Source organism: Corvus kubaryi, unplaced genomic scaffold (genome assembly GCF_017639235.1).
Source record: "Corvus kubaryi isolate FWS band 111438036 unplaced genomic scaffold, C.kubaryi_AGA036_p1.0 75, whole genome shotgun sequence".
Taxonomy (NCBI): domain Eukaryota; kingdom Metazoa; phylum Chordata; class Aves; order Passeriformes; family Corvidae; genus Corvus; species Corvus kubaryi.
The window spans coordinates 1,188-15,510 of NW_024582062.1; the positions used below are offsets into that span (position 1 = coordinate 1,188).

At 48.8% G+C, this 14,323-nt stretch overlaps 1 protein-coding gene across 1 annotated transcript; it reads right to left on the reverse strand.

Annotated features, from left to right (window-relative positions):
• Window positions 1-5,847: 5,847 nt before the first annotated feature.
• On the reverse strand, window positions 5,848-12,262 carry SRM (spermidine synthase). Its single transcript, XM_042051344.1, has 8 exons — window positions 12,016-12,262; window positions 11,758-11,878; window positions 11,398-11,490; window positions 9,830-9,983; window positions 9,030-9,113; window positions 8,581-8,726; window positions 7,592-7,714; window positions 5,848-7,027 (listed from the first exon to the last, which is right to left on the reverse strand). Exons 1-8 carry the CDS (start codon window positions 12,159-12,161, stop codon window positions 7,010-7,012), a joined length of 885 nt encoding a protein of 294 aa, XP_041907278.1. The 5' UTR covers window positions 12,162-12,262; the 3' UTR covers window positions 5,848-7,009.
• Between the last annotated feature and the right edge of the window lie 2,061 nt (window positions 12,263-14,323).

A 14,323-nucleotide genomic window follows, 5' to 3' on the forward strand; every position in this document is an offset into this window, starting at 1 on the left:
CCACAGTAAGAATGGATCTCTAAATCCAAACAAGTTCCCCCTGAGTTCTGCTACAGCTTCCCTCAATATTGGGCACCTCTTTTCCAGATTCCTTCATATTCCCTAGTGCCCTTCCCTCACATTCCCTCTGCTGCTTCCCCTATGTTAGTCTGTCCTCCAGCCTCTTTGCAGATGCTGCTGACCACCTCCCCACCACAAGATAGAGCACCATCTCCTTCTCCAAAGGAAGTAAAATAACTCTCTGGTGATAAAACTTGCTTTTTTTTTTGTTATCAGATAGAGTTCAACATATAGCACCAGGATTGTTCATTGCTACTGTTCCTACTCCATGTGCATTAGTTGTCTGACCTTTAAGAAGGCCTCAATTTTTATTTTTTTTCCCTAACCCTTAAATGCTTAGGACCCTGTACAGGAAATGGTAAAGGTCTTCCCTTGGAACAATAAACATTTCTGATTATTCTTTCCTCTTACCACTTTCTCTGTTATCTGACTCACCCCTTCCGAAGATGTTTTCCTTGATGCTCTCCTACCCTCAGTTGTACATGGCCTGAGTGGATTTCTGTCATTTCACAGTGAGGGCAGATCTCTCTGAAATCAGTGCACCTGTGAACACAACTATGGGAACCTGGGGTGGGTATGCTCCAGAAGGAATTTCTGCATACAATAACTAGAAAAGGCTTGCCTCTCCAAGGATTTTGTCTCACAGTTAGCATGGCTCCAGCATAGATGCAGAGTGGGTTCAAAAGTACAGCAGAATATGCTTCCACAATCACTCAAGAGAACCTCCATCTTTTTGTGATGAAGGCTGCACATACAACATGCAATGGGAGAGGTTTTATCATTCAAGAAAGAGGCCTCTGACCTCTCCTCAGATTGTCTGTGCAGCAGCAAATACTGGGCACTGCAGGAACACAAGCTATCACTGTGTCTGGAACCAAATACCACATTAAGGAATGAGATAACTTCTCAATTGCTCTGCTCTATGGCCTGGATATTTGCTGTCTTTTGCCTGTTTGTTGCCTGGTCTGGGTTTAGGCCACCATGTTTTAAAGCACATAGCAGAATCACACCAGGCTTCCAGAAGTTTCTGGTTCCTAAAGGTAAGGCACTCAGCTGCAGCTGAAAGAAGAGTTAAAATACTTTCCTGTCACTGGAACCTGTTGGGGTTTTAGGAGCTCCCCTGGGTTTTTTTTGTTTTTTTCTGTTAAAGGAATTTTCCCCCATACATGTTGCTAGGGGAACAAATAGCCAGGTGCTTAAGAAGAACAAAAGACCTGGCTGCTCTTTTTGTTTCACCTGGGTGTGTGGTCAGTGGGTCTCGGTGGGAGAGAGTCTGCTTGCTTGGCTGCTTTTCCTCTCTACTGGAGAAGCCCTGGGATCCCAAGCCTGCCTTCCCTGCCCCGCTCGGAGCCAGGCCGTGGCCGCCCGGCCCCACCGCTACTTTGAGCCTTCGCTACGTTGTAGCCCTGCTTGCCCTGCCGGCCCAGACCTCCGGGGGTGGTTCCCCGCTTGGATACATCTCATCTGCCACCCGGGATTTGTGCTTGTCCCTGCCATTCCAGCCTGCCGTTCCAGCCTGCTGTTCCTGAGGGTCCGGCCGGACACTGGGATCAGCTGCCCAGGGGTTTGTGAAGCCTTTGTTCCATCCTTCCCGGGATCCCAGGCCACCAGTGCCGCGTGCTCCCCGAGCTCGCTCCGGAGCGCCCCCTGCAGCCGCGGGGGAACCATCGCACCTGCCCTGCTCACCGGGAGCTGCCAGCGCCCCTGCCGGCTGCGAGCGGAACTGCACCCGAGGGGAAAGGGCCTGACAGCCGAGAAGGCTGGGACTGGGTTTGTGATTGTTTGCTGTTACTGCCATAGTTGTTGTTTGTTTGACTTGTTATATACATATAGACATATAATAGTAAAGAACTGTTATTTCTATTTCCCACATCTTTGCCTAAAAGCCCCCTTGATTTTAAAAATTATAATAACTCGGAGGGAAGGGGGTTGCATCTGCCATTCCAAAGGAGACTTCTGCCTTCCTTAGCAGACACCTGTCTTTCAAACCAAGACAGATCTCTTGCTTTCTGCCCTCAAGTTACAAAGGCAAATGCAACAAATAAAGCAATAGTTAGCTGACAGTTGTGAGCCTTCCCGGAAGGAGAAACCAACTCGTTCATAGGCTTGAAATCACAGCTCATTAAACAGGCCAGGTTTGCAGTTTTGCCTGGCACTGTGCTCCCCAGGGCCCTGGAGGAATATGCAGGTGGCTGTTTTAGCCCTGGCTTTTCATTGGCACTAATCTAACAAACCCAGGAAAAAGACTGCAGGAGCCTCATCCCTGCTCAGAGCAGGTGCAAGGAAGAGGAGGGGAGGAAGGATTGTGGGGATTCTGCTCTCACAGCATGCATGACTACAAGCCTGTCACAGTTCTCTGATGAGGGGGAGTTGTGCTACCTTCTCTGTCTACCAACCCCAAAGGGACTGCAAGAGGATGAGGGGAGGGCAAGCAAAATGCTTCAGGAGTAGGCTCAAAGCCTTCTGTTATTTTACTGCATGCAAAGTTAAACATTTCAATTATTCCACCAAAAATCTTCCTCAAAAATAACTACTCACTATGAAACACTTCAATTTAAAAATACGTGTTTTCCACTGAAACATTTTGCCTGGCTCCAAGCAGGCAGCATTCAGGCTGTGCAGTCTGGGGTTATTATCTACTGCCATGCACTGACCTCTGTTACACCAGACTTGTCCCATTGGTGGCAAGATTGGCTGGACAAGAGTTGGATAGAAACATTCCTTTACAATTTGGATTACCTGAGGGATTGCTTATGCACTACACCTCATGGGAATTCCAAGAGCTCACCAGGGGCATTAACACATGGGCCCGTGAGACTGTCAGCACTACAGAAGGCACTGCTCGGCTGGAAGAGCCTTAGTCAGGAATTGCGGATAGTGTGGGGTTCTGGATACTCCTCTCCTACAGCTTAAGAAGGCAAAACACATGCAGGGGCATCATATACATCATCTTGTTCTTAACACAGAATTAGCTATGTTTAGTAAATTCCTTGCTGAAGATGCCTGGCTGGGGGTTGCTGCAGCAGCCCTCAAGTACCAAGGAGAGGCCTCCTGTGGGGTCCCTGCTTCAGCAGCCCATGGTACTTCAAGCCCCTTTAGCCACAGAGCTGTTGTCTTTGAAAGGCCTGCACTGAGATCCCTAACATTTGTAATAATACCCCCTTATAATGCCCACTAATAATACCTGCTTCACACATCACTGTGCTGTAACTGCAATTCCCTGACTCCAGCTCCCCATCTTTCGCGTATTTTAAAAGCACTAAACTCCTACACATGAGTAGGAAAAAGTATTCCGCAGACTTCTCAGTATTTAACTTCGATTTTTCATCTTACTTTGTTAACAGCATTTGGTCTGGTTCTTCTGGTAGACCCAAGCTGTTGTTTCATGTTGTCCACACTTCTCCCTCTTCTTCCCCCATCATTTTAACAAGGGAACTTTCTTCTCCCTGAACCCAGTTGCATTTCTTAATACTTTTTTGACTGCTTGCTTACTGAGGCTGCTGATGAAAGATGAATGTCATTCTTCAGCAGCCTCTTGCTCCAGTCAAGCTTTATCAATAATTCAGCCAGGCCTCAATAACATTAGCTCTAGGTGAATATGACACTCATGCCAATTAACTGACTGAAAGGGCTCAAGAGGTACAGGCAAGAGGTTTCTGTAAATTTTTTGAAACACTCTTCTGAACTTCTAAAAATTGAGTTAGTTCAATGAGTAAAGCTCAGAGCAGTTTGACACAGTTCAAAAGGTGCCAAGAGACTTAAGCAATGGATGTGCTAAAGCCCATCAGGCTCTATTCCCTTGCTTGTCTCCACCTGCTCTGACTGACATTACATTGTACATTACCTGGGACAAAGCCTATCCCTGTTCATATGCTCCTGGCTTAATGAGATGCTGGAACATGACTGCAGCATGTCTAGACAAACATCATCTTTGTGACTCTTTGCTTATGAACAACCTTGCTTAACTAGCCTTAGGCAAAAGGCAGCTAAAACTCTGAAAAAGGTTACTCAGGTATTTTAGTTGCCCACCTAGAGACACTGCCAGTGCTCAGTTCTACATGAGACTCCCCAGTTTCCTCCTGTTGAGCATTACCCAAATTTCCAGTGTCTCTTCAACCCCCAGCATCCCTTGGCCACCACATTCTGCAGTATAACACCTCAGACACAAATTTGTGGAAGAGATGATCGATCTGTAGACACAACTGCCTTGCAGGTGCCAAACACCATCCCAGTAGCTCACAGGGCACATAGACCTGTGGCAGTGCTCAGCACAGGGGTGATTTTAAGTCGTGAAGCTTGGAGCTGCTCAGGTGGAACCAGCTATAGCTGCACAAGTCCCTGCTCCCTCTCTTGCTGCATTCATTTAATGAGTGCTTGATTCAGGCACTGATCTCTGTCTTCTCACATTGAAGGCACTGAAGTATTTGGAATGGTCTGTGGAGAACAGTGACTTGGCATCACTCAGAAACTATATATATGTAGGGCCCTGTGGACAGAATATGTATGACTTGGATGGGAAACAGTCTTGTCTTCCTGCTCTCATCACTGGCCACTTGCTGAACTTACATATTTGGAGAGAGCTCAAATAACCAGAAGGAATAATTAGCTGCATGGAGGCCAACAACGGGTTTGAGGAAGCTCTTTCCCTCCTGGGCATTGTTGTACTCACCAAGGGTGGGTGAAAGGCTTGAACTTGTTACTAGTTGGCTGCTGCTCTAAGGCCTTCCCAGACTATAGTTCTGGTCTTGATTCCCATTCTAGGGGAAAGTGCCAGAGCTAGTTTTCTGTCAAGGATGAAGAGCTGAGTGAGGTTCAAGTGCCACAGGAATTTAAACAGGAGGAGCTAGAACCAGCCTCCATTACTGGTCTGCTCCTCATAAAAATACAAGAGTTGAGCAATGAAAATGCCTCATTAACCCAAACTAATTGTGTGAGAAAGAAGACAGTCACCCAGACAATTAAGAGAAAAACAGGTGTTATCTTCTCAACACAAGAATACAGAGATCTAGACTCAGCTCAGCAGCTCAGCAATGCTTTGCAAACACTTGCAACCACAAAGAAATTGCACCAATATTGGTGGTAGAAGGAGACACTGAGAAAGAAGTTGTAAGTCTCATCAGAAATAGGAGAAAGCAGGAAAATACTGACCCCACAAAATCTTTGCTGTGGGCACACAGTGGCTGGACCACCTACACTGTTTGTAGGGTCACTATTACGGCAAAGCTCAACACCAAGCCTTGCTAAAGTCTGCTTCTTCTAGTTCTCTCTCATCAAGCCCAAAAGCCTCTCAGGAGGAGTATTTTTGTCTTCTCCTGATGCCACCTAGTGCCCTTCCCCAGCCTGCTCAGCCGGAGCTCAGTGGTTCAGCCCTCAGAGCCCCTGAGCCACTGCCATTTCTGCAAAGGAAAGGAGGGTGCAGCTCAGTGGGGCCAGGACTGACAGGAACTACCTGATAGCAGCAGGGATATGGGCAGCTGGAAAACCACTTGGAAAACTGTACCAGAGGCAGCATTTGGACTGGAGAATAGCTTGGATAGGAGGTACTGAGTCTGCAGCACAGAGGATGACAGAAGCTGGAGGAGCTATTGGGCAGCTACACTACAATACAAAACATGCAATGGGATCACTCTTCAGAGCTTACTTTTGATGGTAACTTTTCATCCCTGAAGATAAGTGAGGGAGGAAGTCAGACCAACTATAGAGTGCACCTGGAAGCACAGCAAACCTTCAGGATCTCTGTTATCCCCCGACCACTCTCTGCCCAAAGAACACTGACCCACACTGATGTCACCTTAACCAGAGACGAGTGTTTAATCGAGTGCAAGGGAGTGACAATGGCACAGTGGGTTGTGCTGGGAGGGTGATTCCCACTGCGCAGAGGTACGGAATCTTCAGAACAGAAGTAAAGAAGAGGAGGCAGATCCATCTTACAGAGTACAATGAAAAACAACTTATGCATCTGGATGCAGCAGTGGAAATAACGATGCCTCCTAAGGACTTGCAAATACCCAGGCCTGAGGCATCTCAGCATAACTGAGATGACAGATTTGTCAGCACAACTGACTCCCCAACATCAGTACTGAACAGCAGGCAATGGAGCTAAGGTTTGTTTTTTATACATATATATTTATATATATAAATATATATATATAAAGCGCCTATCACCATATCAATAAACATTCTTTGGAACCACTCTGAGGGCAGAAGTAAGAACAGGAGTCAGCCTGTTGGTACCTCAGCACTTCTGTTTCTAACCAATTAAAAAAATTAACAACAACAACAAAAAAAACAAACCCCACAAGACTGCTGCCAGCCTGCCTGGCTGGTGTTTAATACTGCTATTCCATAGGGTTGGAGGGAGACCTATTGTGAATGGCAACAGTTTGCACTGTGACTTCTCCAGCTGTGCTGCAGAGCAGTACAGGAGTCACAGGAGGGCAGTGGGACACAAAGGCTCAGACTCGTTACCACTCAAAATGTCTCAGCAGCAGGGAGCTCCCATGAGGAGAGAGCAAGCTAACTGTGCACAAAGCTCGCTCTCTCTCTGTGCTTAAGGCTGAGTCAGGGACCCTTTGGACTCTTCCCAGACCACCAGACAGAAATATGTGTCAGTTATAAATACATCATGTCAGTTGGGGGCGTGTGGGGTGTGGTTGGGATGGGAGAATTTAGAATGGGTGCAGGGAGGAGAGAAAGGAAAAAGACACCTTACGTTTCCAGCACCGGAAAGAACAGTTTTGACCTCACGCAATAAGTCACTGGACCTTTTCAATAGTCTTATCTGGCTTATGCCCCATCATCTTTTAACACATCAGATGGAATGTTGGCTGGCCAAGGGTTAAACAATCCCACACAGTGGAGAGCAAATCTGCAGTCTGCTGAGAAGGTCCCAGCCACATCACTGACGACCTCAGAATCCAACTTGAACGAAAGAAACAGCGTCTTGGTCTCACACATCACTCAGGGCCTGCAGAGAGCCAATGACAAAGTGTCAGGATGGACCTGCCACAGCTCTACCAGTCCTCAGCAGAAATATGAATCACCACCTCTGCAACACAGTTATGGTATTTGCCTTCATCCCTACGACACTCTAAGGAGTTGTTTTCTGGAATCTGCAGTTGCAGCCCAGTGGGGAGATGATGGAATAATGCAAAAATACAGACTATCCTTCAAGAAGCCTGACTGAACTATGCTGGAGCATCTTTTCTTTACCCTCTGGTTTGCACTAGTAACCACAACCACATTTTATCTAAGACTTTTGGAGCTTTCCAGTGGGAAACACCAGTTCTGCAGGCTCCTGGACCTGGCTTTGGTAGGAGTGATCTGTCATCAAGGCATGGGATATCAGCCCGAAGAACAGCTCCTAAATGAACTCCAGTCTTCCCTGACTGACTCATACTCTGTCATACAAAATGCTGTCCTGCTCCGACTTGCCCATTGAAGTCTTTGGGGCTGCAGGAAATCCTCAGTCCTGTCTACTCCCACTCCTACCTCATCCTTGAGGAAGGCGTTGTGGCACAGCCTGGCTTACCTTTCGTGCAAACTCTGGCAGCACAAATGCTGCCCGGTGAATATCAGAGTTGTAGTATTTCAGACTCCTCTCCTCTACTTGCTGCTGCGAGAGCTGCTGCACAGGCTCCCGGAAATTTGTATTCTGCAAAAATAAAGCCAAGTAGCTCTGACTATTCGGGTAAGGAGCCAAAGACTGTGTAACAGGCACCCTGATGCATGGCAGAGAATTGAGACGACTCACAGGAAAACAAATAACTTTCTGTTCTAGTATGAAGTCAAAGGTTCTGCGCAGCCCCAGTCCCAAGAGCTGGGGTTTATGCTCTGTAATTCCTGTGACCAGCCCTTATGCACAGATGTCAGTGCATGAGGTCAGACTGCATGAGCCATGTACCAGATGAAGCTGTGAGAGTACCCAAGCATCCAAGAAGCAAGGCTTTCCTCTTCAAAGGAGAACCCATGTTTGTGTGAAGTTTGGTACAGTGCATGCTGCCAGCATCCATATTAATCATGTACAGCAGCAGCAATGCTGGCACCCAAACCCATCTAACAGTCACATTGAAGCAGACTGGGAAAAGAGTAAACTTCAGTGGTCTGACAGAGTTACCAGCCCACATCCTAACATTGACTCTCACTTGGAGGCCTCTGTGAGCAGATTACCAGCCACAGGCTGATTCTTAGCAGGTGCCCACTTTTTAACAGTCAGCATCAATAAGCCAAAGCCTTAACATGTTCTGGAAATCGGTAGTGACTTCCTCCCTTCCAAGTTTGTTGTACTAGACAGAAAATTATGACCATTTCTAAAGCAACTGGTCAATTCTGCACTTCATTCATCACCGAGCAGGCTGCATTGCAGCTCTGGGGCTCTGGGCTGGCAGAGTCAGGGCCCATCAAGAATCTCAAGGCCCCACAGCTGGGAGACTTCAGTGCCACAGCTCAAGCTCTGTAAGGGACAGCCTCAGGCAAGTTTCTAGGGAATGGAAAAGGGCACTTGAGGTGCCTGAAACTCACCGGGTTCTTGCTGCAGAGCATGAAGCCAATCTGCCCGCTGGGATATGTGGGGATGGTGCAATAGGCGTATTCCACAACTGGGAACAGAGACTTGCAGAACTGACGCATCTCCTTAATGAGATCCAGGTGCAGCCACTGGCACTCACCTATGGGAGAAAGGAAGTCAAGATGCAAGGTGAGAGCTGCCCCTCTTCTTTGCACAGAACTGTGCCAGGTGGTTCCAAGTCTCAACCTGTACAGCTCACGTAGTTTCAAAGACAAGACCCTTATGCCACTTTTGCTAAGCCCAGTCCAGCAATTAATGAAGCTGACATAGATCAAAACCACTGCTTTACCTGGGAGATGACATGTTTCATTCCCTGCATCACATGTCCCCAAGAAGAGTCCCCTCTGTGCCTCACACTTGGTATGTAAAAGCATAAGCCTCTGCCCAGGGACAGCATCCTCACCTTGGCAGCAGAGAATCCCATCTTCTCGCAGGGCTGTCTTCATCAGCTGGTAATAAGATTCTTTAAACAAACTTTCTGCAGGACCTGGGAGAAAGGTGAGTAAAGAAGAGTTTTGACCCTGGGTGAACTCTGGCCTGCACCTACCAGGGCAAAACAGTCAGGATTTTACCTTTGCTAAATAGCCAGCCCACGTCCCCTACCAAAGAAAGTCCTAGCAGCTGCCTCTTGCTTCACAGAGCACTTTTTAAGCAGAACTCCTGCTCCAAACTGCCTTTTGGAGATGCCTCTCTCTGTGTTGACTAGAGCAAGACTGAAAGTGACTCAGGCACTCATTGATGGGTTTCTAAAATGAGGTGCCATATCTACATTTGGTCCCTCTCTACCTCAGCTTCACCCTTCAGAAATCCAGCTGCTTCACCACAGCCATCTTGAGGGTAGGTGCTGCAACAACAGTGTGTGAGCCACTGCTTTATCAGCAGGCACATGCGCAAAGCTGCCCTTGCCAGCATGGTGCTGTATTCCCCATCGGATTGCTGGACTCAGGAAACAACTCTGCCAGAAGAAATAGGTGCTGGAGTTGAATTTTGAGGAGAGAAATGTAACAGCTGGCTTGAAGGCCTGCTAATACAATTTTATGGTTTCCATCTTTCCCTTTCCCCACTAAAAGAACCAAGTTGGCAACAGTCTTTTCACTTGAAAGGATCCTGAGTAAGCTGGCATAACTTCCAAGAGGTAGGCAGAAGGAAAAAAATGAAGGAGGTGTGTGGAAAGCAGTGCTCTTTTATGGCTAGAATTCTTACCCATGGGGTCAGACGAGTCTGTGATAATCACATCAAAGGCTTCTTGATTTTGTTTCATGAACTCAAAACCATCTCCCACATGCAAGGTCAGCTTAGCACTGGAATACCCCACTGCCATCCCTGGGAGGTACTTTTTAGATACCTGGATCACGTCCTGCAACACAGAGAGCACAAGTGGGTCAGAGGAGGCTTACAAGAAGCTGCTTCTCAGACTACTGTGCAGTTGTGACTGGAAGAACAGCACAATGAGTCATTTCCTTCCCTACCTTCAGCGCAAGTCTGACTCGCCCATAAAATCCACAAGAGCTGCCAGCATCTTCAGCCAGCAAGCTACTCTCAGCCCTTTCTTACAGCCTCAGGATTCAGTGACACTGTTGGATCTGTCCATGCCAAACTCAACAAAAACCTGGAGCTTCAAAAGCTCCCTGAGGAGCCGACCAAATATGATTACAGGTCAGACTGCTCTGTGCTCCTTTTCCCTACGGAACATCACTTGCATAGGTGATCTCAGCTAAATCAATTTATTTTTCTTTCTAAGTAAAACCATGCCAGCAGGTTTCTGAACGCAGTATGAGAAATATCCCCATCTCTGCACTATAGCTCTTATATCAATCCACCTGTAAGATACAGTTTTCTCTCAAAAATCATTAGAAAGCCACTGCCCTGGGCCCAGCAATTGTACTGACTACTACCAACTTCTCATAACTGGAAAAAACAAAAAAATATGCCGGTGTCAGGCAGTGCTTGCTCAAAATCAGGCACATTTGCCTACTTAGCTGGCAGACAGAGCACACAGTCTCAGATAGCAGTGTTTCTTGTTCTTAACAGAGCTTTGCTCTGAGCAAAACTTTCTGGGAAAGTAAAATATCAGAACAAACTGGCTGATAGAAGGACTGGGAAAAGAGTAAACTTCAGTGGTCTGACAGAGTTACCAGCCCACATCCTGACTCTCATGTGGAGGCTTCTGTGAGCAGATTACCAGCCACAGGCTGATTCTTAGCAGGTGCCCACTTTTTAACAGTCAGCATCAATAAGCCAAAGCCTTAACATGTTCTGGAAATTGGTAGTGACTTCCTCCCTTCCAAGTTTGTTGTACTAGACAGAAAACTATGACCGTTTCTAAGGCAACTGACCCATCTGTCACAGAAGCTGCTTATTTCCCGCTTTTGGTTGCAAGAGACTGCTCAGCAAAGCAACCATCCTCCTCGGCCAGGAGCAGTACTCTGTTCGGCAGCGAGGCAGAGGGAAAAGCAGCACCTCCACAAAGCCAAGGCACTCCTCCAGATCCCGTGCTTGGCCCATGTCTGCCTGGAAGGGCTTTAATCGTATGTGTGTGAAAGAAATCACATGGAAGAGGCATCCAGCTGCCACGTAGATGACTTGTAAGGCAAAGAGGTGGCGCTGTCACTGTCACGCCAGCAGAACCAGCAGCAAACACGCACGGTGCTGACGAGAGACAGGTGAAACCGCAGCTCCCGTGGATGCTGTGAAGTCGGGCTCGTTTTGCTGGGCAGCCCGCCCGCCCCGAGGCCCTGGGGCTCCTGCACGCAGCCGGGGGCCCAACGCACCTCATCGATTTCGCACTGCACCACGGACTCCACGGTCGGGTGTTTGACCACCTCTCGCAGCACTCCCCCGTCGCCGCCGCCGATGATCAGCACCTGGCAGAGAAGAGGGCAGAACACAGGCTGTCAGCGGAGTCGGCTCCGGCGAACTTTCGCTGTACGGCCAAAGGAGAACGGCGTGAAAGCCCTGAGGGCCCGTGCTGCCCGACGACCGGAGATGAACTGCGGGGCCCACGAGGCTGCCGGCCCCTCTCGCCCGAATGGCCCACGGTAGGCCCCGGCCGCAGCAGCCCTGCAGAGGCCGGGGTGGGTCCGCAGACCCCGGCTGGGGAGACCCCGCGGTGGGGACCGGGGACGACTCACCTTGCGGGGATCGGGGTGGCTGCAGAGGGGCAGGTTGGCGATCATTTCCTGGTAGGAGAACTCGTCCCGTTCCGTGCACTGGATCACACCGTCCAGGACCAGGACGTTGCCGTACGTGGTGCTGGGCAGAGCGGGGAAGCGGGGTTGGAGCGGGCCTGGGGCCGCGCTCCCCCGCTCCCTCTCCGCGCCTCCAGGCCCCACCGCATGGCGCTGACCGGCCCCGCCATCCACCCACCGCCCCGGGCCGCCCTCCCGCACCTGCGGAAGACGAGGATCTCCTGGTAGCGGGAGCGCTGGTGGTGCAGGAGTTCCTCCACCTGCAGCGACATGGCCTGGCCGGGCCATAGACGGCACGTCTCGCGGAACCAGCCCTCGCGGATCAGCGCCGCCGCGCCGCGCTCCATCCCGTACCGGAGCGGAGCAGCCGCTCCCGGACCACCTGCACTCCACTCCCGCCGCTGCCGCCGCCGCCTGACCCCGCCGGCGCTGGAGCCGCGCGCAGGGCCCTGCGGCGCCCCGCCCCCGCCCGCGCGCGCCGCCATTGGCCTGGGGCGGCCGTGACGGCCGAGCCACGTGAGGCCAGTGCGGGCGGAGCGGGGCCGCCCCCGCCGCCACGGGGAAAGGGCGCGTCCGACCCACACCGCCACAGCCTTTCCTCGGAGGACACCGAGCGCTCGGCACTGCTCCGCCCTGCCTGTGGAACCACGCGCGACCAGTTTTCGGGAAAACGAAGAGTCTTAATTTTTTAGGGGTTTTAAGGGTTGGATGCAATGAGGATGATTGGGGGGAGCATCTCTCAAGAAGAAAGGCTGAGGCAGTTGGGCCTGTTCAGCCTCGAGAAGAGACGGGTGAGAGGGGACCTCATTAATGTGTGTAAATATCTAAAGGGAGAATGCCAAGAAGAGGGAACCAGGGTCTGCTTAGTGGTGTCAACTACTGGGACATAAGGCAATGGCCAGAAACTGATGCACACGAAGTTCCACTGGAACATTAGGAAGAACCTTCCTGTGTGGCTGTTCTGGAATGGATTGCCCAGAGAGGGTGTGGAGTCTTTTTCACGGGACATATTCCAGATCCATCTGGACACAATCCTGTGCCATATGCTCTAGAATGACCCTGCTTGAGCAGGGAGATTGGACCAGATGCTGTGGTCCCTACCAACCAAACCCATCCTATGATTCTGTGGATGTCACAAAAGCAGATTTAGTTCTAGTGCTGGTGGGCCCAGGCGAGGGCTTGGCTGCCTTACAGAATGTGGTGTGTGCTGTGAGGAGCAGACTTTGGGAGAAATACACCAAGGTTATACTGAGAGCAGTTCTCCAACCAGGTTACACAAAGATCTCCAACTGCTGCACAACAGTATAATAACCTCACAGTAGGGGACTCCAGTACCACAACTTCACAGACACAACCAAGTGAATAAAACACTATGTAGTTGCTAGTCACTTCCATTAAAGACATTTTTAAAACCTATGGCAACTCATAAAGGGAAAACAGAAAAAGACTAAAATTAGGATCATCCCTGAAATGTCACTTTCCTTGGAATTTTAAGTAGAGGATTTTAACTACAGAGATTTTAACATCCCTGGGGCCAATGAGGCTTTTGCTAACACTTACTTGTTCTTCAAGTTAAAGAAATAACAAGAACTGGTAAGGCTGACAAGGAAGGAACTGGCAGGCTCTGCAAATGCACTTGGAGACAATTGCTATTTAACTGCCTTTTTAAGAAAACATTCTCTAATATTCAGCCATGTAAGCAGATTTTATAAGCAGAAAGAGACTCTGTTCTACTATTACAATGCTGCTTAGTTGGCACTGTTCGCACTAAGATACCTAATGAGAAAAACCTCTTCTCTGTTCCTTCCACTCCCTATTTCCCAGAAACAGGGAAAAAGATTGAAAACAAACTAAATCTCAGGCCTCCTCATAGTCTTTGTAAAATAAAGCCCTGATAAAATGTCATGTTCCCTACCTCTCCACAGCAATATTACCAGCCGTCAGAGGTCTGCATTAGAATAAGCTCTGTAACTGACCCATCAAATACTGATTACACTGTTTCTGATACTCTTTCTACAAAGACTTAAGGATAACTCACTGTATTTAAAACTTGGAGATGTTACTTTAACTGCAGAGGTTCAGCTGCAGCCTCTTACTTTCACTCTGTAAGTTTATGGTGAAACCATTGATCTCCTATACCTCTTTTTTTTCCCCCCCCTTAAAATACAATCTTTCCATTACAATACACAAACACTGTGAGGTAAACACACTCTTTTTCCGTATTACTCTGTCTTGTAAGAGATGAGCTGTGCAGTTCAATTTGTAAGCAAGGTCTATCATGAAAGACACTCTGGCCTCACTTCCTCCTCTGAACTGCTGGGGTTTGAGTCACCTCTACTGCATCTCTATCATTTCTGTGCTACCTTTAGAGATGCCAAGAGGTTCCTCCCATACTCCAATAACATGCTGATCTGCACTTCAGGCAGCTCCAAGAAGTGACGAGTTTAGCCTAATTGTGTTTGAGGACACAGGATAAACTTTCAAAATTATAAACAAAGCAATGCTGTGA

Bases quoted from the DNA above. Each gene is read 5' to 3' on its own strand.
- SRM (XM_042051344.1), bottom strand. From the start codon at position 12,161: ATGGAGCGCGGCGCGGCGGCGCTGATCCGCGAGGGCTGGTTCCGCGAG. The intron at 11,879-12,015 runs GTGCGGGAGGGC...CGCTCTGCCCAG, and splicing joins GAGATCCTCGTCTTCCGCAG to CACCACGTACGGCAACGTCC. The intron at 7,715-8,580 runs GTGAGTTTCAGG...TTATTTTTGCAG, and splicing joins TGCTCTGCAGCAAGAACCCG to AATACAAATTTCCGGGAGCC.